The sequence below is a fragment of the Neltuma alba genome, unplaced genomic scaffold (genome assembly GCF_004799145.2).
Source record: "Neltuma alba isolate B1F8T4 unplaced genomic scaffold, ASM479914v2 tig00011972_pilon, whole genome shotgun sequence".
Lineage (NCBI taxonomy): Eukaryota > Viridiplantae > Streptophyta > Magnoliopsida > Fabales > Fabaceae > Neltuma > Neltuma alba.
In genome coordinates, this window is record NW_021636547.1 from 374,161 (window position 1) to 398,922 (window position 24,762).

Sequence of the window (24,762 nt, forward strand, 5' to 3'; positions counted from 1 at the left end):
ATTATAAAACAACTAAGTAATTAACCTCGGTTTGCTTGCTCAATGTAACCATCTGCGACCAACAAAACTTAAGTCTGAGTAATTAACTCTAGTTCGGTGATCATTTTGATTTCAAAAATAAAAACAATACTGCATTTTGCTCATTTGGACAGCAGACCAAAATGGGAGAATTGCCATCGAATCTTAAAAAATTCTTACTCAAAAGTCCACTAATAACTAAGAAGCAACAATGTAATAAGGAGTTTCAATTAAAAACAACAACAATAAATTTATACCATCCACTTATTATTAAACGTTTTGATATTCAAATCCTTTTTTCAGATTCCAAAATAATTCAAAATGGGGAGAGAAAAAAAGAGGAGGGTTTAGTTGAATGAAAACTTTTGTTGTTGTTTTGGCTTCAATCAAACTCTACTGTATTCCAGTACACTTTTTTTCTTTTAGTGGAACAAAGTTGGGCTATGGCATCAAGCTATATAGAGATTGAAGCTCATCCCACCAATATAATTTTAGTCATACAACTAGGCAGTAGGCACGCATGTCTGGATCCATTACATAAAAGTAGTGAGATCCTCTAAATTAATTAATTTACAATCTGCAACAACCACCGAATAAGATACTGGTGAGGGAGGCTTTAATTACAATTACGAAATGAATCTCATTTAAAAATCACTCGCCAATAAAATAAGAATGGACAAATGAGCATTAAAGATATCGGTCCTTTTACTGAAACCAGATCCAACAGAAATTCCTCATGGGATTCGCTTGGCACGGAGGAAGAGTTATTTAGAAGATTTTCTGATTTCTGATGCCAACCAGCAGAAAAGTAGACATTGAAAGCACAGGTATATATAACATCACTTCTACCTCACATTCACATGCTCCAAAGTTGTTGCCCTTTCCAATTCGCTTCTTGGTGCTCACCTGCATTTTCCTTTCCCTTTCCCTTCCCCTTGTCCTTTTCCCACCCTGACTTTTGTATTTATTATTACCGTTGCTATTGTTATTTTCGTGTGCAGAAGAAATACATTCGTACTATGCCATAAGTTTAAATCTTAACCCATGCTGAAAGGTAAAGGTCAAGTGCTGGTGGGGTTAAAGGATGGGGAACGAGTTTGTTATGATTTTTAAGCGAGTTCAAAGGAACAGAACCAACTTCTGATCTATCCACAAAACAGGACAGGGGGGGAAAGATATTGAACTATGCAGAAGGAAAACAGAAGGAGAATTTGCTGTGATTGAATCAATACTTGTTGACCCTACAAAAGTTTACATGATGCTTGTTGAAGAATAGACAAGTGTCTTCCACCAAGCGCAAATAGAGTTTTGTCCTGAGCTGATGAGAATGGATACACTAATGCATATCACTTTCTAAGTTAAGTAGAACAAAGGCCACCATTCTTTGCTGTCGCAATCTCGCTCTTGATGCTCGGATCTTGTTTGCTTATTGCACCCTTTTGATCACAAATTAATTTATTAGTGTCGGCACAAAAAGTTCCAAGGGGTCCAATCTCACTACAATATTAATAATAATCCCTTTTACAGTCCTTTCGCGCAAGCTATTTCTCCTTTAACCTCTGAAATTAGTTACGAGGAAAACATTAGCTACAACTGCTGTCTCTTAGTCACTTTATTCAACTTTACTTGTTCTGAACCATACAAAGGAAGAGTAAGCCTTGTCAGCAGACTAGTCATGAAACAAGATAGCTCAAGGGCATCACGATGGGGATGTAGCTCAGATGGTAGAGCGCTCGCTTAGCATGCGAGAGGTACGGGGATCGATACCCCGCATCTCCACCCTTTTTTTTTTAATTTTTTTTCATATTTTGTTTTTCTACTTTTGCTTCCTCCGTTCAACTGAGGCAGAACGCAGGATTTTCCTTCTTCTAAAGCTTTTCATTGTCATCTTCTATGAATTTCTGGTCTCTGTGGCTGACAAGTTGTGAACTTATCCCGACTGGTTAAGTTTGCAAGCCTGGTCCTTGGTGGGTAGTTCTTGACGTGATTCATCTGTCTGAGAACATGCTTCCGGGAGTTTTATGTAAAAACAAAAATTTCTAATCTGGTTCTTATACCGGCTGGCATTCCTCTTAAAAAGCTTAAGCTGGTCTCTGGCATTGCTTGATCGCATGAAAAACCTTAATGAGCGCTCTAGGTTTTTTTTCGCCCTAAAAGAAATTTTGGAACAGGATACCTCTCTTGCCCGTAGAATTTAGTAGCTTTGCAGCTTTCTGGATGTAATCCGAATTTTATCAACCCACAGTATTTCAGGTCCATGTAGGTGTCCACCCTATTTTCTTAAACACCCGATATTTAATACGTCCTGATCTATTCCTATTTGCTCTAGCTCGTTCATACTTCACATAAGTACTTTATTAGACTCAGTTAATAATCTTTGCTTATGTAGCTTTCGGAAGTTGAACAGGTGGAGCTTTTACAGTAAAGACTGAAATAATCATTCTCGATTTTGTCACTATCAAATATCTGCCAGTTGGTCTATGTGCAAAAGCTTACCAAGCTTGTGGTGCATTTTTCAAAGCGTTGTCTGTTTCTGCTCAATATTAGCTTGAAGTTTCAAATTATTCTCAATTTCTTAGTTTGACCATCATCTCTAATCATTCACCTACATTGGGCGGGGAATTATTGAGAATTTGCGTGATAGACATCAACTTTTGGCTATCTTTGTTGACTGCGTCATATTAATATTGATTATATGATTAGTTGTTATTGGAATAAGCAAACGAGACGATGCTTTCCTTTTTTTTGGTGGAATTGAGTAGCATGTCAATATCCAACCCGGAGACAGTTGAAAGGTCGAATGTAGTTGTCAAAAAGGTATTTTGCTGGTTTAGATGACAGAGTGCCCTTCCCTTTGAAGCTGAAGATGATGGGAGAAGAAAGTAGACATGTACTGCGGGGCGTAATGTCCTTTACTTTCAAAAAAAAAAAATTGAGAATTTCAATACGTTTTTTGCCACAAGGCTCAGACTCATAGTCAACAAGCCATATGCCTCACAAGTACCTGAGAAATGGATACCGTTTGAATCATCTATATTTGACTTTTAATGACCAGTGTGTTCCTGCTTTATCCATTGCATTTTTTTTTTTTTTTGCCAACTTTATCCATTGCATTTTATCTTCAACAAGAAAATATTGTGCAGTTTGATTTCCAATGTAGCATGTAAGTTACTTTTCATTCATTAACGGGCCTACCCGAACTCAGACTGCTACAAGAATAACTTTGTGTAATTTAGTTGATTTTGAAACTGAAACTCTTTTTTTTTTTTTCCCCAACTACTACATTCTTTCCTGTGTTGTTTTCCAAATCATTTGTACCGATGTCAGAGTTAATCATGTCATAGAAAGAAAGCAACTCATTTTCACCGCCAATTTGCAAATCTAGCACTGAAAAGGCGGGTTTTGATTTCTTCTAGCAGACCATTAAAGAAGATTCAAACAAGATATATTTTTTTGGGAATCTTTCAACTCAATAGAAATCTACTCTTGGGTTGAAGAGAGCATAGATCATGATTATCTCCAAAAAAGGAAATCGGTGAACAGAAGTGGTATGTAGATGTTTTGTTAGGAACAATCAATATTCCAGACAAGAAACTTCATCTAACTGGCAGCTGTAATTACCCATCATGTAACTAATTTTTTGTCCTAGCCGCTAATTGAATGTTTGAAAGCAAACATTCCAATTCTACTGTATCTAAATAGTTCTTTTCTTCTCTCTTGTGTTGATCACTGGCGCCTGGTTGATCAGAAGCACTTAGTAAACAGCTGTGATATTTTAAAAACCATAGCAAGGGTTTCATACACCTTTGTGGTCTGTTTATTCCCATCGTTCACTGATGTTAGGCTGACAGTAACAAGTTTTTTAAATATCAAGCTGCATAGGAGTTGCCATTAGACTAAATAATTAACAAGTCAAGTAGCTATGTGTTGCTCTCTTAAATTTACGCGGACTCTGCATTTTTTGAAGCTCCTTCCTTCCCTTGAGGATCGCAGCCCTGTGGCCTCTTTGGTATTCGTATCTCTAAGAATACATCGTTAAATAAGAGAGCCTCTATATTCCTCCATTCTGCATCCTCTGGCATCTCAAGCCTTCGTACATATCCATATTCCCACCAGTGGCCACACCTCCAATCACTTGCTTTTGTCTGCTGCTTCCACTGCCCACTAATTTCAACAATCTTCCCATTATCAACATGGACTTGAATGCTATTTCTCCCAGCTCCTGTTTTGACAACAACTCACTGGTGTCACGCATGTTTGGACTATTTAAGCATGTCTTTTTTATTTGAATTGAACGAAACTTGGCCTCATCCACAACTCGTGGTGACTGATTCACTTGATTGATTACTAGTTATATGTCTCTGCCTTTACTAACCCGTTTCAATACTTTCCGAGGACATAGTAAAGAAAAGTTCGGTGCAAGGGTGAAGGCTTCCTTTGCTCTACAAAATACTACCTTCTAGCTAAGGCATAGGGCCTCTTATTCCCAGATTCTTTGCAAGTCTTGAAAAATGGTGAGGCAGTCTCCTTGTTTCATAATTACTCTTTTTTGAAGATAGACTAGGTTTAGAAATAAGAACTTGGTCATGGTGATATGTGAAGGGCAATTTATCATACCTGGTAATTCTGCCTTTAATATGTAACCTTGGTCAGTCTGACCCCAGTCCACTGTGCTTTGTCCTGAGCTACGTAGGTTAGATAACAAGATATCTGACTCAAACTCCCAGAGAGGGAAGGCATCAGAAGGATCAAAGAACTTGCCGAACAACATTGGACTGAAAAGTGACCCATCACCAAAAATTTTATGTCCTGTTGGATTAGCCTGGCTGAAGAACCTCTTGAATACCTCTTCTCCCAACGAAATGCTCCATTTATGCGGAGTTTGATTGTCTGTTTGAACCTCGAGCCTCCTAGAACTAGCCATGGCTGTGAAGTAATTGAAAAAACTTAGGGACTATGGTGGAGAGAGTTTTGTGGTTTCTCTTCTTATAGTGGGAAAGAGGCCATCTGATAAAAGAAGAGCATAAATTCCTTCAGCATATTTGGGGTGCTGTAAAGCTAAGGGGAATATTTTTGTTTTCTAGACTTTACTCATCAGTAAAGGAAAATCATGTCAGGAATATTACGTACGACTAAATTCTATGTGTGGTAGCCCCCTGCAATTTAGTTGTGGGGCACAAGATGCGGTAGAAATGGGATGGGACGGGGTAGAATTACCAAGCAAGCCAACATCTACTTTGGGGGGTGCTGTGGCATAATAAATATGCATTATAACACATGGTCCTGGAGACCCACAAAAGCACCAGTTTTCTAGTTCTTGTCCCAGCCATGAAATTTTCAGCTTATTTATTGACCTACTGTGATTAGCCTTGCATGAAGAATCAATGGATGCTCGGCTGCTGCAGTCTGGTTGTTTCTGACAAATTAAGGTAAAGAACCTGCCTTGGCTATTTATTTTAAGAAGATTGTCATGTTACTTAAGGAACTGCGGTTTTTTAACACTCAGCTTTTTCTTTCCGTGGAGAATAAACTATGGTCATCATAAATTTGTCTGCTGTCATCGATGTTGAACATGGTGGATCTTGGTTCCTCGTGATTAAGTCGTAGGATCATTGATCCTTAAGCTGACAGCTCTCATGATATGAACTTCAGTTTTCAGCACTAGAATGAACTTTTTGCCTGTCCCTTGCCATTTTCCAAGCCATGGAACTTTTTAGTTTCGTTTCATTAGTTTACTCATTAAATTTATGCAAAAATGCATAAAGTTCCTCAAAATTCTAATCATATGCAGATAGCTTTAACATGCGGGACTCCTTTGAACTTGAAATTATGTGCGAACAAATCCTTTTCATCAGAGATATTGTTAAAGCAAGACATATTGTCAGGGTTACCAGAACAAAAATAAAATTCAGAGGTCCGTTGAATCAGACATCCAACTCCTGCTAGAAAATTTAAAAAAAAAAAAAATTACTAATGGTGGTCTCAGTACAAATTTACAAGTTATGAGGGATTTCTTGTAAAATTTTAAAAGTTTCTTTAGTAAAAATATGTATGTAATGCTAAAGTTTAGAGATATTCTGGGCATCTTCACCATGATTGATCTGGCTGCCTGTAATCTTATAAATGGCCATTCGGGGGGATGGAAGTCCATTAACTAATTTACAGAATCTGGGTGATGTGTCCTTGCACAAAACAAAGGAGTGTGAAAGGAATCTTAAATGGCTTTGGCAGGGAATGGATGTGTGTGTGTTATCCGCTGTGATGCTGCACATTCTCAATCCATACAGCACACACGCGCATCTTTTAGGCCAAGAGGGATTAAGCCTTTTTTTTTTAAATTTATTTTTGACAAATGGGGGCTAACCATGAAGCAATGAGGCACATAGGGTGATCATTAAGAATGGCATCTCGGAAGGTAGCTTTTAGGGAAAAGGAAGAAGGCACCTCCTTATCTCCTTGTCCTTTTGATGGACGTTTTGGAATTTTGAAGCCACTTTCAACGGTGGGTGGGGCCTTTTACCTACAAGGCGGTGCTAAGAAGGGCTACTTTTTTTTTTTTTTGTAATCTTCAACTCTCATGATCCCATAATTGTCACTCCAATTATGTTCTTGTTTGATTCCTTATTGTCAATTATGGATCCGTATCTTAATCATGCTAAACCAGTACAAATATGGGCAACTGGTTAGAAGCTGCCCTCTCTGTCTTGTATATGTAAACAGATTCTGTTTTTAATATGTCAAAGAAGCAACCGCGCGCGGTTTTCAATCTTGTTATCTGGAGTCGCTTGCTGTGTGTGTTTAGTAATGAATGTTTGTCCCATTCAAATGCCCCTAGGAGATGATTATTCTGATAAAAACTTTGGCATAACTCTGTAAAAGGAAGCCATAAATCAGTACTCTTCTGATTTTTAATATAAGACCTAATTTGAAAGTTGATGTCTTAAACATAATAATTATTTCACATTTTTATCAATTTTTCCGAAATTAACCTGATTGATATTTCTTTGACAATATTCAAATAAGAGATGGGAGAGAAAATTAAAAAAGATGATTAGGGTATTTTAGAAGAAAAAAAACATATCATATTAACTGATTTAACTATCATCCTTACTCAAATTAATTAATTAAATCTTATATTAAGGACCGAAAAAAATATTATGCAGAGGTTATGAAAGGCAGTCCCTACTCATGCTTTGCGTCTCTATTAAATAAAATATTTTTACAGGGATCCTTTTTGAGATTATAATTAACTATGTTATCCTGAAATCTAATCTCTATATATAAACTTTAGGCCGAGGTGATTTTCCCCATCAAAATAGAGGGTCTAATGTGGAGTGTTTTTAAGAGCTGATTTTTTTTTTTCTTGTGGCCTTTTATCGAGTTGGAGTTTGAGGCTTTTTTGACCCACGGGCCTGGACAAAGGGGAAAATATGGGGATCAAGAAGCAAAAACTGCTTTTTGCTAAAACATAGATATCCTCTTTTTGAAAACAATTTTATTCAAGACACTTTCAAACAATAAATATGAATATTTCTTTCAGCAAATATTCAAATCTTAGTTCGTTAAATTGTACTCTTTCCGTTAAACCTAATTCTTGTTAGTTAAGAAGCAAAAACTGTCAAATAGACTTATTCAAAACGTTTTTGGAGTTTTAGGCCCAAAAGAAGGAAAATAAGAAACGTAATGCCTCACGGGCTTGCAAAGAGGAGAAGCTGCTGGCCTTTAAAACCATTATCCTTTTGGGCCAAAATTGAAAATCCATTAATTAATTGTCATAATTTATTTTCTATGACCTGTATTACAATACTCATTCATTATTGTGCTAATGTTATTTTTAAATAATATAATATATATAAAATATGAATAAAATTAGAAAATTACTGACTTTTAATGAAAAATTAATTAATCTTAAGGTTTTTCTTAGTGCTTATTTACAACGGTGACAAAGAATCATATTATTACTATTTTTTTCTACTTTTTCTTTTAAGTGCAAGATAATCTCGAGGAGCTGCGAGTTTTTTCCTACCAACTGGGGTCCTCCCTTCATGGCCTCCATGGAGATGGTCTACAGAATTCATAACTACTCTTTTTACTATGAGACACTTACCTAGCCAATATTTAAATCCTGCTCTATCCAAACTTTTCTAGTTTACCCTTATATTCTCTACTTGTTGACCGTTGCTAAGCAAGCAGTTTTTGAATATAAAATGGACTTCTCCAAAAGATAATTTTAATATGGTCAATTTTTCCCTTCTTGCAATCAGTTTTGCTACAGCCCCCTGTTGTTCTAACTAATTGTCTACCTTTTTTGAGTGTGATTTTTACGTTACATATGGCCATAGCCATGTCTAAAAACATATCCATCGAAGTAGATTTTTTTTAAAATCAATCAAAACCCTTTCCCAGCATCTTTAAAGCCTGACTTATAATTTGGAAAAAAGGGAACCCCCCCCCCCCAATGCTTCGCGGTCATTTTGGTGAGATGCTCATTAAATAATATCGTCAGATCTGTTATGGGAAAATTACATATAGGTCCCACACAAGACAATTAATTGATAAAAAGTCTCTAAAAATGCCAAAATGATTCTTAAGTTCTCAGGGACCTGTGTGTAATAAATTAAAATTATAAAATTACCTATTTATGCTCATTAATTTTATTACAGTAATTTATTTACAACCTCAATAGTGACTGTTGATAACCTGAGGAGAAGTGGTTAACAATCTCGGCAGTATCCCTAACAACTCACTTTGTGGGATACCAGGGGTATTGCTATGGTTGTTAACCATTTCTCCTTAGATTGTCAATAGCCACTGTTGAGGTTGTAAATGAATGGGGTAAATAGGTAATTTCAAAATTATAATTTATTACATACAGGTCCCTGGGGACTTGAGAGTTATTTTGAGATTTTGAGGGACTTTTTGTAAATTAATTTTTTTGTGTGGGACTTGAGTGTAATTTTCCCATCTATTATTTTTCTGATAACACGTGTAATAACATGGAAAATATTAATTCTGGCCAAAAAACAAGGAGAATGTTAATTTCATGCCGGATTTAATTTAGCCTCGGAAAATACAAGGGAAAAACACGGGCGAGAGAAAATATTCATCAAATAACATTGTGTCTGTGTCGGCGTCGGTGCCATTTAAAAGTTAGCTTTAGTTTTTATTAAAATTATTAATTGTGCTTTAAAATGAAATAAGTTTTAGAGTATATTTTTTTCATATCAAACACGTCATTTAAAAATTTTCCTGTTTTCATATAACACTATTAAATAAGATAAAAATAGAAGATTACAACAAATAATTGGTATAATGTTTTATTAAAAAAAAAAAGTAACATAAAACTCTTCCTCCAAATTTTGTTGGGCTAAATGGCATTCGGAGTCCTCTTGCCTGCCTCAAAATAAATACTAGTTTTGGTCATTAATATAAGATATTTTTTATTTTTTATTTTAGTCCTAAATATAAGACCCCAATCCACTTTGTCTCTCATATTTATGTATTTTTCTCAAGATAATCCTTCTATCAATAGTAGTTCTAGCCAATACATTTGATTAATAAGGATATTTTAGGAAAGACACCACCTACTTATTACAAATAACTAATTTAACTTCTTTTTTAATCTCTTCAAATTAGCTAACTAACTCTTATAATTAGGATCGGAGGTAATATATCAGTTATTTTTAACTCGACATATTGAACCATTTCGCACATCCTAATCAACATGAAAATGCTTGATTTAATTCCTCAAAACAACTGTTTACTAGCAGACATTGAAATTAAATACCTCTCTTTGAACTGAACAACGTAACGAACGAACTGGAGGAAACTGAACAAGGATTGAAAAAGGGAATAGAAAAAAAAAACAAGCCAAAAAATAGCAAACTTTGATTTATTTATCTGATTTCACAATTATAAGCTGCAGACCTCAATTTCATGATGAGTCACATTATTCCCATCATATGTATGGAATAATTTATTGTGGATTTTATATTATATACTACCTCCCGTTTTTAATATAAAAACTCATTTGATTTTTATTTTGATTTTAAATATAAGACCCTAATCTATTTTGTCTCTAATATTTATCTATTTTTTAAGATAGTCATTGTAATAATGATAGTTCTAGCCAATATACTTTATTAACAATAACATTTTACGAAAGACAATATCTATTTATTACAAATAACTAACTTAATTAATTTTTTTAATATATTTAAATTAATTAACTAAATTTTATGTTAAGTATTGGAGCTACTACAGTACTACCTCTGGTCCTAATTATAAGACCCAGTTGACTTATTTGAGGAGATTAAAGAAGTATGTTAAGTTAGTTATTTGTAATAAATAAGTGTTGTCATTCCTAAAATATCCTTGCTAATTAAGTGTATTGGCTAGAACTATCATTATTAGAAGGACTATCTTGGAAAAAAATACATAAATATGAGAGAAAAAATGGATTGGGGTCTTATAATTAGGACCAAACAAAAAGTCAAACATGGTCTTATATTAAGGACCGGAGGTAGTATAAGATAATGTAATGTCATATTGATGAGAATAATTGCAATGTAGTACTGTGGAGATTCTTGTTTTTCGTTTACAACTTGAGGAGAATCTATTAAAGGAATCCATTTAAAAACCAAAAATAAATATGCACATTTCGAAAGGGATCCATAAAAGTCAATATGATTGCTTGGGCCTCGGGGCCCACTTACCAAGAAAAACAAATGATTAAAATTTGAAGAAAACACCAAATTGCCTTCAACGTTATAACTTGTAATACTTTTTTTTAATTTATTTTTTGACCCAAAAATAAAAAACCAGGAGTCGTCCGATTGCCCGCGGGAATGCGAGCTGTTTGCTAGGACTTGTAGACGGCTCTTTGCGCGTGAGAGAAATTTCCGATTACGCACGCAGTCTTCCGCCGAGTTAAAAATTACGACTACTTAATTATATTTCCCAACTCATTCTTCGAAAGCTTTCTTACGATTACTTCCTGGAGAAGAACATTTAACGCTTCTTTGATCTTTGAACTGTTTTTTCGTGGATCTGGTCAGAAACATAGTTCCATTATTTCAGTTTTCTTATCGGCAGCTTCCATTTCCATTTGCCTCTGCTGTATAGCTGGGCCTGTTGTAAGATCATCTTAGGAAGTCGGCGATTCTGCTGGTTGAAGTCCTATTGAGCTACTTTTTTCGTTGCTTTTTGCTGGGCTTTTGATTGAAAGTGATCTGATTTACATTTTTCGAGGGAAAAGTTGAGGAGCTGCTTTGGTCCTAGGATTCTAATTACGGAGGTCTCTTCAACAACAAGAACAAAGGAGGATTGGCGGTATATAACGAAATGATAAAATTTTTGCATTCTTTTGGCGGATGTAGGGGTTTATCGGGGGTTAAGGCATTGATAAAATGAGAAGTGTATCAAGCCCTTGGAATGGCAATTCAACGAATTTTAAGTGGTGTCACGGTCAGCTTTTGCATTCTTTTGTTTCTTCTTCTCACTTCAGCGAGTAACTTGAAAGAAAGGGAAGAAACACGAACAGACTTCCTTAGCCAGCTACTCGATCCGTCATCTGGATTGTTATTAGACGACAACACGGTAAGATTTGATTTACTAGTGTTATGAGTTCGGGCTACCAGTAAGTATACATTAAACTCTCTCTTTTCCCTGTAAAAAGGTGTTTACGCAATATACGAACTTAAAAACTTTGATGTTTTGAGAGACTTCCATAGAAAATCAACTGTTGCTGGGAACGGAATGGATTGTTGCATCGTCTTTCCTAAACCCCTCCCGAATACGCAGAACATGGGCTTCTTTTGCTTTTCACGAGGACATGATCACCTATGACTCCCTTGCGCCTTCCATCTCCCTCCCCTGTCTCTTCTTGGAGAGCATTTTGTCGGGAATTTTCTAATTTTTGAACTCCGGTGCAAATTTTGTGCTTCTTATGTTGATCGCATTATATGCCATGGCCTTCACCTGACAATCCCGTTCTGTCAAGCCCAAAACCATGCTTCATCCTCAATAAAGGGCGGTGGCAGTATTTAGCTGATTTGACAATGGGCAGCCGCCACGACTGCCTGAAACCAAGTGTCTTCAGGAACATCAGAAGCCTCGCAATTGCAAATTTTTTGTGATATGATTGAACGAGTACTTGTAGTGATAAGAAATATGATATGATACCATATTGCATTTATCTTCTAATTGACCAGATTCTGTTCTGAAAGGCTGCCTTGCAGAAGATTTGCATGAGCCTATATTCATAGTGATGTTTTTTCCCCCCTTTATTTTCATGGACTAGCTGCTTAGTTCATGTGCCATTAATTTTGTCCGACTAGTGGACATGCTGAGTGGCATTATGTGCACCATTATTAATAAAAGGGATGGGTAGGCTCTAAATCTGGCTATAATTTATTGGCTGCAGGCTGACCAGTTATGGTCCTCATGCTTGGTGGGTTTGATTCAGTTAAAGGAAGAGGTAGAAGATCTTGTCATGTGGTTCCCGCAAGAATCATCCCGTAGCACTGATGAAAATTCGAAAATACAATATAGATTGAGAGAAAACATCCAAACATTTATTAATGCTCACCATCTGCAGTTAAAGCAAGCTTTTCTTCATTGTCTGGCACAGAATGATCTGCCATTCCGTGTCTCTGGAGAAGAGGCTAATTCTAAGACATGGCATGCCTCGTTTATAGAATCTATGTTTTCCAGATCCAGCATTCTTAGAAGAAATTTGGCTGAGAATCCTCAACATATATCAGTAGCACCTAGTCCAGGTCCTGCTGTTATGTCCCCAGCTCGGAGTCCAGTTCCATCACCTGAGCTGGCCCCTTCACCTTTCATCTCTCAAGCTCCTAAATCTCGGCACCCTTCTTCATCGCCTAGAACTCCATTCTTCCAACAGCTGGAGCCTCCACCAACTGGGGATGCCACTGCACAGCCATCTTCAGATGCTAATATACAGGCAGATAAGAAAAGTAATCACAAAAGAACAGTTGTTCTTGCCGTAGTAATAACTGCTTTTGTGACATTTGTAATTGCAGCACTGGTATTTTTATGCTGCGGTAGGTTTTATAAGACTGGTCGAGGTAAACGAAATGATGAGAGGCCCCTTCTCAGCTTGAGCATGGGCGACTACTCTATTGGTACGCATACCACTATTCTCTAATATTTGGTGAATTTAGCGTTCAAATCTTGAAAATTTTGTCTTTGATCTTTCAGGATCTTCCCATTATATTTTTGGAAATTCAGTCAAAGAGGAGAAACTTGGGTTTCAGTCATCAAGTAACAACACTGGTGACCACAAAATGATATCATCGGTGAATGCCAATTCCCATGTCAGCTCCAATATTTTCCATACCACAGTGCAGGAAGCTCAATCAATAGGAGCTGTCAGTTTTGCTGCTGGATCATCAATTGAACAAAAACCTCCTCCTGGGAAGGAGGGAACCACCACTTCCGGATTGCCTCCTCTAAAACCTCCTCCCGGCAGGGTGGGAACCACCAATTCTGGATTGCCTCCTCTAAAGCCACCTCCTGGGAGGGCAGGAACCACCACTTCTGGATTGCCTCCTCTAAAACCTCCTCCCGGCAGACTGAACCCCCTCCCCCCTGAACCGCCTTTCAGAGCTGATACTGCTGCTCCACCCCCTCCACCTCCTGCACCTTCACACCCTGTAAAATCTCACTCTGAATCTGGAGGAGTTCCAACTCCTGGACCTTCTCCCCCTTCTGCACCCCCACAGCCTGTGACACTTCATTCTAATGCTGGTGGAGCTCCGCCTCCTGGACCTCCACCACCACCACCATCACCACCAATGCCACCTGGTACCCGACCAGGTGTTCATCCATCTCCACCTCCTCCTCCAAAAGGTGGTATAGCTCCCCCACGACCTCCTCCACCTATTGGTCCAAAGATAGGGCAGCTAAAATCTCCACAGAATGCAGGAGCTGGTTCAGAAGGGGAAGCCCATGCTCCTAAAGCCAAGCTAAAACCTTTTTTCTGGGATAAGGTGCAAGCCAACTCAGATCATTCGATGGTCTGGAACCAGATTAAATCAGGATCATTCCAGTAAGGAATAATTGTCCATCTGGTCTTCTTGCCAATAAATTAAAACATATCATAAGCTGATGATTTTCATCATGACAAATATTTGACAGGTTTAATGAAGAGATGATAGAGACTCTTTTTGGCTACAGTAATGTGGATAAATGCAAAGGCGAACCGAAGAAACAGTCATCATCCCAAGACCCTGCAACTCAGTTTATCCAGATAATTGACAGGAAGAAAGCACAAAATTTGTTGATTTTGTTGCGAGCCTTGAACATCTCAACGGAAGAAATTTGTGATGCACTTCATGAGGGTGATTGTCTTTTAACTTTTTTTTGTTTTTTTTTTGGTCAAGTATTCCTGATAGTATTAAATATTTTGAACTCAATATCCCTGCATTCAACCAAGAACATGCATTTATGATGCGTTTGGTTGAATCAGCTTTGCCATGAGATGGGGATTAGATACCATTCAACGGAAATGAAACAATAGCTGAAGTGAATAACACATGATAAGCTCGAAAACACGAGGGACTAAAGCTGTCTGGACTCTGGAGCGCGTAGGGATACAGCATGCATAGAGAAGCTAGACTCTGTATCGGTTAAATAATATTCACACACACACACACACACCCCCACCTCTTAGGTACTGCCCATGACCCCAAACGCGCCATTAGCATTTGCAGTCATTTTTTAGCAGTATAATTTCTGGGTGCTGGTTTTCTGTATCTCACTTGAGATCAATATTCTGGGACCGTTGCACCTTTTTTTTTTTTTTTTTAAATACACAGAAACCAAAATGATTAAATTGCCTCTTGTTCTACTTGTATGAAAGCTTTTAAACTGTCTTTGGTTGATCAGGAAATGAGCTTCCCTCAGAATTTCTGCAAACCTTGCTGAAGATGGCACCAACATCCGAGGAAGAACTTAAACTTAGACTTTTCAGTGGTGAAATGTCCCAACTTGGCCCTGCAGACCGATTCATAAAAGCTTTGGTTGACATTCCATTTGCTTTTAAACGAATGGAAGCATTGCTTTTCATGAGTACTTTTCAAGAGGATCTCACTGCTACTAAGGAGTCCTTTGCAACTTTAGAGGTAGGATATCACTCTTACCTTGTATGGACCTGTACTTACGCACTTTATGACAGAACTAATGTTAAGTAAGCTCATATCAAAATGAGATCAGTATGCTCAACATGATACCCTGAGAATCTTAGAATATTCCAATTTAAACATGCTTATGCATAAATTCAAAGCCTTGTGATAATTTATTAGCATGCAGAAGACTAAACGAAACGTGGATAGATGGGACACCATTCAAACTCCAACATACAGAATCTTTAAGCTGCTATTTCCTTATTTAGCTCTCAGACCTACTCATCGATTTTTTATTAAGATGACATTTTATCGTAATCCAGTCATGGATATTATTATATATGTCAGTTATGTATAAACTATATGATGCAGGTATTTAGTTTATCACTATATGTAGGACATGTTTAGTCTGAGCGGTATATTGTGAGAGGGGAGGAGTGATCAATTTTGACTGGATCAAAATTGACGGTCATTGGTCATGACACAAGATTAATGCAAAGCCAATAAATCACTCGTCTCAGCAAATGTGTGCATCTTTGGAGTTGACAACTATTATGCTCTGTAAACCATATTCTTTTAGTTCTATCATTTTGGAACTTCACTCAACATCTTTGCACTTACATCTTACATCTGATATTTTAGGTTGCATGTAAGGAGCTAAGAAGCAGTCGGCTGTTCCTCAAGCTTCTAGAAGCTGTTCTTAAAACCGGAAACCGAATGAATGATGGTACATATCGTGGCGGTGCACAAGCATTTAAACTTGATACGCTACTGAAATTGTCTGATGTGAAAGGAACGGATGGCAAGACCACACTCTTACACTTCGTAGTCCAAGAGATAGTCCGCTCTGAGGGCAAAAGAGCTGTTCGACTGGAAAAAGAAAACCAGGGTTCCTTTGACATCAAAAAAGATGGCTGTCTTGAGGATGTATCTGATGAAACTGAGGAACGCTATCACGATCTTGGTCTTCAGGTGGTTTCACATTTGAGCAGCGAACTAGAAAATGTTAAGAAAGCAGCGGCTATTGATGCTGACAGCTTAACGGGAACTGCTGCCAAACTTGGCCATGGCCTCCTTAAAATCAGAAATTTTGTGAACACTGACTTGAAGAGCATAGAGGAAGATAGAAAATTTTGTCAGGCGGTGAAGGCTTTTGTGCAGGATGCTGAGAATGATGTCACTAGTCTGCTGGAAAAAGAGAAGAACATCATGGCTCTGGTGAAGAGCACTGGTGATTATTTCCACGGGAAAGCTGGGAAAGATGAAGGATTGCGGTTGTTCATGATTGTACGGGACTTCTTGATGATGTTAGATAAGGTGTGCAAGGAGGTGAAAGACGCCCAGAAGAAGCAAACAAAAGCTCAAAAGCAAGAGGCGCCTAAAGCATCATCTTCCTCTGATGTTCGTTCATCACCTGATTTTCGTCAGCTGCTATTCCCAGCAATTGCAGATAGGCGGGTGAAAGACGATAGTTCAGACGAGGAGAATGAACCTTGAAGTTGTATTGGGATTATTCTTTCGCCATATTTTTTTGACATGTATTTTTGACATTTGTTTCTTCCATTATTTGTTACAGATAGATCCCCTTCATTTGTAGAATAGTACTTGCATTTGATAGCATATTGCCATCTATAGATGAGGATGTTACATGCTGCAAGATATTCAAATCTATAATTACAACACTGCAACTGACTACTGTATACATATATTTCAGATGGAAAAGTTGGGATAATTATATGGAAGAATAACTGATATTAATGACGCAATATAATCATTGAAAAAATGCTTATAAGGACAAATCACAAAACCACAGGAAACGAAATTATTCTTAAACCGACTGGACGGTAAATAACTTAGTGACTCGGGAAAAGAAAGAATATTGCCCTCAGCCGCATTACTGCCACTCTGCGGGACCGCGTGCCCAGAAAAGTTATGCGGAGGCCGCCGCTCAATACTAAATCCATCCGCTTTATAGAGCCTATTGCGACTTAATATCACTTACAAAAATTGAATTAAATATTTATAATTGATACCCAGAAATACCCTTTCTCATAATGACTCTCAAATCCTCTCCGCTAACGAGTTACGCAAATTAAAAGATAATTAATTTTAAAAAATAGCCAACAGGCAACAGGCTTAGGAGAAAGGATTCAAGGAAATTCCGTCCTCATTGGATATCCATTGTCTAAATGACGCTACTTAATAACTCGCCACAGCCATTCCATGTTTCTGAAAATGAATAGTGACAGCTCTCTTGGCTCCCAGAATTTAACATACCAAGAACACCATGTTAAATGAAAACGATATTTCAACAATTTCCGGTTCGGATATTTCAAATGGCAGTACGAATTAGACATTCAAGTCAGAGGTCGTCAGAGGAAAAACATTCACTAATTATCAGATAAGCTAAGGAACACTATATTCACATCACTAACTGAAATTTAGCTGCAACTACATATAATCCGGAGAAGAAAAACAAAGATCAAGCTCTGTTTCAAACTACAAGTTTTGAAAGGGGGAAAAGACTAATTGGACAGTCGATGTGAAAAAACAAAAATGCATATGGCCTCGCTCCAATTTAAGAATCGTCGTCGCCACCAGCGCCCTTTGAGGACGTACCGGTCTTTTTAGGAAGTAGTAAGTTGTGGATGTTGGGCATAACACCTCCATTGGCGATCGTCACATCCCCCAAGAGCTTGCTAAGCTCTTCATCGTTCCTAACCGCCAATTGAATGTGTCGTGGCACGATACGAGTTTTCTTGTTATCTCTTGCAGCGTTTCCAGCCAACTCAAGAACCTGAGAATTCATGTTTTGGAACATTATGAGCATGATACCGTAAAATTAATTAAATACCAAAAAGAAAAAACAAAATTTCAAATTTCATCCAAGTTCAAATAGATGAAATGGCTGGAAACCTTATATGATATTATAATTGGGAAACTCAATCAGATTCGAACAATTCCGAAAACCCTAGATTCAGTGACCCGGAAGCTAGCAAAATAAAATAATGTTTGGAAATCAACCGTTCGCAATGTAAATTACCTCAGCGGCGAGATATTCGAGAACAGCAGCCAGGTAAACGGGGGCTCCGGCACCGACACGCTCCGCATACTTCCCGGCCTTCAAGAACCGAGCAATACGACCAACAGGGAATTGCAGACCCGCTTTACTGCTTCGGGATGTAGCCTTCTTGGCAGCGCCAGATCCTAAGGTTTTTCCTCGACCCGCCATTGAGTAAGTAACAGTTTTGAGAAATCGATGGGCAAACAAAGAAGCCAAGGAATGAAAGACAGCCCGGTGCAGAATGCAGAGAGGGAAACAGTAGAGGAGAATCCGCGAATGATTTCAAACCGATCGCAAGGTTTATATATATAGAGTTAAATTTTAAAATAGACCAATGAGATTAGAGTACGCGGATCGAGCTTACTAACTGTCAGATTGAAAAGGAGATGAACGGTAGAGATGCGCTTGAGGTCATTCGGCTGGCGTGAGGAAAAGGTACATCGAAGACCATATTCTTTCGCGACCAATAAGAAATTGACGAAAAATTTCGCCCAAAAAAAACAAAAAAGGAAATTGACGAAAAAGCCATTACCGTCTCCGTTACTTCTGTTTTTCGGCCAAGCCCTTTTTTTTTGTTGGGTCCCCCATTTTTCTCAGAGATGAAAACTGGACCATAAAAATTTCAATTTTAATTTCAGATAAATTTTTTAAAAAAACAAAAGAAAAGAAACCAAAGAAAGAGTTTAGTGGCCCACAGTATGATGAATCAATATTTAAATTTTCATTAAAAGAGATGCTCATATTTAATGTTTGATAGTACTTTGAATAAAATTACCTTTAATAGAAAATATCTATACATACCCAAATTAAAAAAAAAAAAGAACAAAAAGAATGACACAGAATGCCCGGCAAGCACCTAGTAACAAATATTCGAATTATTTTAAATTGTAAAATGTCAGTAAAGCAACTAAAGCTGGATACTTAGGGTTTTAATTTAATATTTTAAAAGGTTTAGGTACAAAGTGCAAAAACAAATTTTGGTGCAAAGTGCAGAACAAATATTTTGGGACAAAGTGCAAAAATTTTCATGCGCAAATAATTAGATCACATTCGAGTAATTCAGGCCTAAAAGGGTCCGATCGAGTAGATCCATGACTTAGGAAGTGCATTACAAATTTTTGGGCCACACACTTATACACCCTCAGTGAATAAGATGAAGAGTTCTTGGTCAATGAAGCCCACTCATGTTTGGGCTCAATGTGTCTGGTCCCTCTAAAAGTTTTGGGCCTGTTAGCATTTTATTCACCTCCCTCAATTCAACAAGTAATGGCCATATTGTAGCAAAAAAACAAAAAAACAAATAATGGCGATAGCTGGGCCTTCTCGACAATGACAGAGCAATTCATTGCTCCTTTGGGATGCAGCACAACCAATTACCCACAAATCATTGCATACTTAACAAAAGTATTCATAAGCACGCTTTAAGTAACCAAAACTATCTTCACATACTCACCTCGTACTTCATAAAAAATATTAAAAAGTTGCTTTTAAAAAATTCTACTGTCATTCCAAACAAATACTTATTTGATGTGAAATTGTCCAGAAAGTGCAAGTAAAGTTGGGCAAAAGAATTAGGCCCTGAAAAGTTTCAGTGCATAATTACAAGGCAGAGTCCATATCATATCACGCACACTCAACACAATATTGAGGATGTGAGTAGAGAGGAATTAATACAGGCGACAGAGGATAGATGTTACCCCTCAGAGAATATGCGGATAAGATATTTTCAAGAAAATGCCATCACACGTTTCCATCTCTCACGTTCTCAACCCCAGAGGTTAATACACTCCAAAATCATGGAAACCCAACACTTGATTTCAAAAGGGGAACTAACTCCACCAGATCGCTCCTTTTATTTTTTGGACTCGTTATTAGGCTTAGCTTTGGAACAATGAGAGAATTTTCGGGGCATATATGATGTGCATAATATTACTTGACAATATATATTATTGTTCATAATAAGAACTTTCATTTAAAGTTGCTTAGGGGTTTGCTTTTTGATGCATGCGGCTTATCAGTAACCTCAGGGGGCAATGTTTGGTGCAATCCATGTTACAGCAACACGACATATAAGCCCCACCTCCTCAAAAAGCTAACATGATTCAAAACACAACAGACAACAATGCCGAAACAAACAATATATAGCCCAAACACACCCCTACAGATTTCATTAACTAATAAATTAAATTAAAGATAAGATACAAGATATTTGAATAAGTAGTGCTCATAGTTTTTTGACTCAAAAGTTTGAGTTGTACTATATAGTTACATAGTTTGCCAGAAGGTAAAGAAATAGCAGTGCTTTGGAAAGAGGGGGACAGCATAGACGATGATCGCCAAAAATAAATGCAATGGTCAAAGCTAATAATGAGAATGAGAGCTCGATGTTCATGTTTTTATTGGGATCTCTGTATTTTTCAAGTGTGGGTTCATAATGATTCCCGAATTAAAGGCAGGCGGGGATAGTGGTAGGGCACCTTTCCAGGATATCTCCCTCGGACCAGAAGAAAATCAGTTACAAATAATTATACTAACCATAACAAAGGAATTAAACAAGCTAATCATAAAATGGCATGCTCTAAGTCCTCACCCTCCATGTGCCCACTTTCCTCTTTCTTTTTATTAATTTTTTTTTTCATAAACACAATCTGGTTCTGGATACTATCAAATACTTAATATGAATATCCCTTATAATATAATAGAAATTCAAATATTAATTTACTAACCCATTCTATAAGAGTCAATTTTTGTTGGTTTCCTTGTTTCCAGCTTATTATTCACCGCAACTTCATACCATCGCTCATCATTTCACCGCAATCAAAATTCAAAACCACTAAATGTACAAAAGAATTATTGGTTATGAAAGAAGGGAAGTAAGAGGCCTGTTGAGAATCATATTGAACAATGAACTGACACATTTTGATGGTCATATATAACATCCAGTGTCCGGCTGTCTCGCATTATGCTGCAAAATCCAAACATTGTTCAAATTTCGGGCCAAGAGGAAAAAAAAAATGCTACCTTTTTATAAAGTTGTTGTACGGGTGGAGCTGTACATGCCCCAGTTTGCATATTGTACTGTGTTATTCAGCACCCAAAACAAAACACAACTCAAACGTTGAGGACAAAATGTATATTCTGCCATTCTGATTATATAATTTTTCCCCACGGTCTATATATTTTATTTTTGAGCAAAGCTGTATTGTAATCTATTTTATTCCTCGATCTACAGGCGTGCGTGGTCCTCCCAAGTTTGAACTCAACTACATGTGCTTTTGTGCCAAAATATACCTATCAAAGATTTGTCATATTCATAAGGTAAACTGTATAACAACGGGAGATCCGAATTTCTTAATCATTAGTCAAGTTATGGAGGAATCTTTTTGTTTTCAAAATTTAGAAGACAAATATTATCGCTTACTCAGACTTGGTTGAAGTTTGAACTTCTTATTCTTATGTTTTTTATGTACAAATGTGATCATTTGAAGAGACTAATGATTCTGTTATTATTAACTACAAATAAGAAAGGCTGGAACTTGGAAAAATAAGGAGATAAGGATTTGTACTTTGTTGAGTTGGGAAAAATGGATTTTGTATAAATTTGGCTCTTTGATCAGGGTGTGGGTACGAGTCATTTAATAGGCAGGACAATACAACAGCGCCACTGAACACGGATTTGTCAAGGTTCGTTGTCATCTTCTCCAAGTCCAAGCTCCAAAGATTCTTCATTTTTTCGAGCAAAACAGTCATCCACTTCCTGTGGATTTCATTTCAGCCTCCTTCTCTCCCAGCAGTTTTTGCTGTCGCAGCACCGGCATTCACAATCCTATTTATGGTGACATTTGTAACTCGAAAGCTCTCGAGGTGTCTGATGTAAATTTTCGTTACATTGACAACTGTTTGATTTGGTTTCGTGAAGGAATTTTCCGGGAAAGGGGAGTGTTTTGCCTAAAGCAGAAAGTGAAATTTCATAGTAGATAGTGCTGGTATCTTTCCTTCCATCTTTCTATCTGCTTTCATCGAATGAAAAGGGAAAGATGGCGAAAGGAAACAAGGTGCCTTCTTTTGCGTATGGAGTGAAATGGAGCTGCTCTTAAGCTTGGGACTCCAATTGAAGGATCACTGCCAAGAAAAAAAGAGAAGCTTTAGGGATATAATATGCCAACAGTTTGGTTCTCTCTCAAGAGGTCTCTACACTGCAAATCAGAGCCATCAGAAGTTCATGACCCGAAATCTAGAAAGCATTTGAGCACAATCTTAACGAAAAGGGCTGGTAGGTCTGGGTGCTCGAGGAGCATAGCAAATCTCAAAGATGTAATCCATGGAAGCAAGAGGCATCTCGAGAAGCCACCAAGTTGCAGTCCAAGATCCATTGGGAGCAGTGAGTTTCTCAACCCAATAACCCACGAAGTGATTTTAAGTAACTCAAGGTGTGAGCTCAAAATCACTGGTTTTGGTGGATTCCAAGATGGGGTTAGCGGCGGCGGCGGCGGCGCTGCTAACGGCGGTGGAGGCGGAGGCGGAGGCGGTGGTAATAATGGTGGTGGTGGTGGTGGTTCTACCTTTGTGGGTACTTTACGGCCTGGGACTCCGGGACCCGGAGGACACCCTACAATGCACTACTTTAATCCTTCTTTTAGGACATCAACCACTCCTCCAAGGAAATCTCCGAGTCCTTTTGTTACATCAGAAAAAGAAGGGTCTGCATTGCATGGTGGTGGGGGGCTTCATTCTAGCAATAGGATGTCTCTTGAGACTGATTCTAATGGCTGTTCCACTGTCACTTGTCACAAATGCGGAGAGCAATTTACGAAATGGGAAGCTGCTGAAACTCATCATCTCTCCAAGCATGCTGGTAACACTAAACTTGCTTCTCAGTTTTCTGGTTTTATGCTTGCTACGTTTTTCATGGTTTTCTTTCAATGTTTCAAATCTGAGCCACCTTTTATATTTGTAGCTTTATCAGATTAGTCTTCTGTGTTCTGACCACAAACTTTCCAGCCCCCTTCTATTATCTGACTCAGGGATTTTTAAGTGAAGAATCTTTCAGCGTCGCTTTAACTTTTTCAGCTTTGGGACGAGCCAGCTGATTTTCCTTTTTCCTTACTTTTTGATTTTTGATTTGTAGCCACTTTATCTTTCATAAGTCGAGGAGAAATAACCTATCTTTCCCTCTTTCTTCAGCACTGCTTCTTTTCAATTGCGCAACCAACATGCGGTATGGTTTTCAGTTTCACATTCTCATGTTTGATTTCATCTAACTTGTACTGGTTTTTATTTTTCAGTTACTGAGCTTGTGGAAGGCGATTCATCGAGAAAGATAGTGGAGATAATATGCAGGACGAGCTGGTTAAAGTCCGAGAATCACTGTGGCCGAATAGAGAGAGTGTTGAAGGTCCACAACATGCAAAAGACTCTGGCTCGATTCGAAGAGTACAGAGAGATGGTAAAAATCAAAGCTAGCAAACTCCCAAAGAAACATCCTCGGTGTCTTGCTGATGGGAACGAGCTTTTGAGGTTCTATGGCACGACGGTGTCCTGCAATCTTGGTCTCAACGGCTCATCCAGCCTATGCCTCTCAGAAAAATGCTGTGTTTGTCGAATTATCAGAAATGGGTTTTCTGCAAAGAAGGAGCTCAAGGGTGGAATAGGAGTTTTTACAACTTCCACAAGCGGAAGAGCATTTGAATGTATTGAGATCCTTGATGATGACATTTCAATCAGAAAAGCACTCATTGTTTGCAGAGTAATAGCTGGCAGAGTTCATAGGCCACTCGAGAACATACAAGAAATGGCAGGGCAAACAGGTTTTGATTCTTTGGCCGGCAAAGTTGGTCTCTATTCAAACATAGAGGAGCTTTATTTGCTCAATCCTAAAGCCCTTCTTCCTTGCTTTGTCGTAATCTGCAAGCCCTGAAGTGAAAATGCAGTGCACATTAATTACCCAGTTTTAATGAAAATCCCCTGTTTTGGCCTTTCCATGGAGGTTCTCCGCGCTCCATCTTTTGGAAAGATTAGATTTTTACTGTTCATGTAACTTGTCGTCTTCTTGTTTATTTTATGAACAATTTAAACGGTGCTGATTTTTTCACCTACACAAGGTAGTTAGTAAAATTGTATAATGGTACCAATGCAAGTTATCTTCTTGAATTTCAGGGTTAATGACCCTAGTTGGTGCCCACAGGTTATAACTTTTATGTGAGACGACTTGGTCATTGGAATGAGTAAATTTAGTAGGGTCATATTTCGAATATTGAATTGGAATAATTAAATAGAGCTAGTTGTTGGAGCATTGAATTGGGGGTGCAGTCTAGGAAGAAGCTATAAGACTGTTGGTTTAATTTAATGCGATCGAAGATTAGATTCCGTTTTCATATCTCATCAGCTCAGTGGAGGATTAAATGAACCATAACCCCATTGGCCATTAATACTGGTCGATCGCTTAAGATTATAAGGGGGTGTTTGAAAAACCTATAATTAAAAATATTTACGTTGTATGGGATAAAACTCCTCTATATACTTTGTACAGCA

The 24,762-nt window shown here is 37.8% G+C and overlaps 4 protein-coding genes, 1 long non-coding RNA gene and 1 other non-coding gene across 7 annotated transcripts; 4 read left to right on the forward strand and 2 right to left on the reverse strand.

Moving 5' to 3' along the window:
* Positions 1–1,724: 1,724 nt before the first annotated feature.
* Positions 1,725–1,797, forward strand: TRNAA-AGC (transfer RNA alanine (anticodon AGC)). The gene has a single exon. It is a non-coding gene; the product is annotated as a tRNA-Ala (tRNA).
* A 1,712-nt stretch (positions 1,798–3,509) lies between these two features.
* On the reverse strand, positions 3,510–5,015 carry LOC114720303 (21.7 kDa class VI heat shock protein). The gene is made up of 2 exons (XM_028905942.1): positions 4,636–5,015; positions 3,510–4,240 (listed from the first exon to the last, which is right to left on the reverse strand). Exons 1-2 carry the CDS (start codon positions 4,940–4,942, stop codon positions 3,960–3,962), a joined length of 588 nt encoding a protein of 195 aa, XP_028761775.1. The 5' UTR covers positions 4,943–5,015; the 3' UTR covers positions 3,510–3,959.
* A 128-nt stretch (positions 5,016–5,143) lies between these two features.
* Positions 5,144–6,784, forward strand: LOC114720304 (uncharacterized). The gene is made up of 2 exons (XR_003737964.1): positions 5,144–5,447; positions 5,810–6,784. It is a non-coding gene; the product is annotated as an uncharacterized LOC114720304 (long non-coding RNA).
* A 4,109-nt stretch (positions 6,785–10,893) lies between these two features.
* LOC114720299 (formin-like protein 5) lies at positions 10,894–16,849 on the forward strand. Of its 2 annotated transcripts, none has more exons than XM_028905934.1 (6): positions 10,894–11,616; positions 12,443–13,166; positions 13,243–14,092; positions 14,182–14,384; positions 14,932–15,167; positions 15,810–16,849. In XM_028905934.1, the coding sequence occupies exons 1-6, from the start codon at positions 11,452–11,454 to the stop codon at positions 16,662–16,664; spliced, it is 3,033 nt and encodes a 1,010-aa protein (XP_028761767.1). In that variant the 5' UTR covers positions 10,894–11,451; the 3' UTR covers positions 16,665–16,849. The 2 variants fall into 2 exon arrangements, with proteins under 2 accessions (XP_028761767.1, XP_028761768.1); XM_028905935.1 differs by lacking the exon at positions 10,894–11,616 and having other exon boundaries at positions 12,916–12,998; positions 13,090–13,166.
* Positions 16,850–17,473: 624 nt separating this feature from the next.
* LOC114720255 (histone H2A.6) lies at positions 17,474–18,499 on the reverse strand. Its single transcript, XM_028905892.1, has 2 exons — positions 18,211–18,499; positions 17,474–17,964 (listed from the first exon to the last, which is right to left on the reverse strand). Exons 1-2 carry the CDS (start codon positions 18,397–18,399, stop codon positions 17,746–17,748), a joined length of 408 nt encoding a protein of 135 aa, XP_028761725.1. The 5' UTR covers positions 18,400–18,499; the 3' UTR covers positions 17,474–17,745.
* Positions 18,500–21,914: 3,415 nt separating this feature from the next.
* On the forward strand, positions 21,915–24,381 carry LOC114720259 (uncharacterized). Its single transcript, XM_028905900.1, has 2 exons — positions 21,915–23,086; positions 23,517–24,381. Exons 1-2 carry the CDS (start codon positions 22,390–22,392, stop codon positions 24,146–24,148), a joined length of 1,329 nt encoding a protein of 442 aa, XP_028761733.1. The 5' UTR covers positions 21,915–22,389; the 3' UTR covers positions 24,149–24,381.
* Positions 24,382–24,762: the final 381 nt, after the last annotated feature.

Bases quoted from the DNA above. Each gene is read 5' to 3' on its own strand.
- LOC114720303 (XM_028905942.1), bottom strand. From the start codon at position 4,942: ATGGCTAGTTCTAGGAGGCTCGAGGTTCAAACAGACAATCAAACTCCG. The intron at 4,241-4,635 runs GTATGATAAATT...TTGTCAAAACAG, and splicing joins ATTAAAGGCAGAATTACCAG to GAGCTGGGAGAAATAGCATT.
- LOC114720259 (XM_028905900.1), top strand. From the start codon at position 22,390: ATGCCAACAGTTTGGTTCTCTCTCAAGAGGTCTCTACACTGCAAATCA. The intron at 23,087-23,516 runs GTAACACTAAAC...TTTATTTTTCAG, and splicing joins TCATCTCTCCAAGCATGCTG to TTACTGAGCTTGTGGAAGGC.
- LOC114720299 (XM_028905934.1), top strand. From the start codon at position 11,452: ATGGCAATTCAACGAATTTTAAGTGGTGTCACGGTCAGCTTTTGCATT. The intron at 13,167-13,242 runs GTACGCATACCA...TTGATCTTTCAG, and splicing joins CATGGGCGACTACTCTATTG to GATCTTCCCATTATATTTTT. The intron at 15,168-15,809 runs GTAGGATATCAC...CTGATATTTTAG, and splicing joins AGTCCTTTGCAACTTTAGAG to GTTGCATGTAAGGAGCTAAG.
- LOC114720255 (XM_028905892.1), bottom strand. From the start codon at position 18,399: ATGGCGGGTCGAGGAAAAACCTTAGGATCTGGCGCTGCCAAGAAGGCT. The intron at 17,965-18,210 runs GTAATTTACATT...ATGAATTCTCAG, and splicing joins TCGAATATCTCGCCGCTGAG to GTTCTTGAGTTGGCTGGAAA.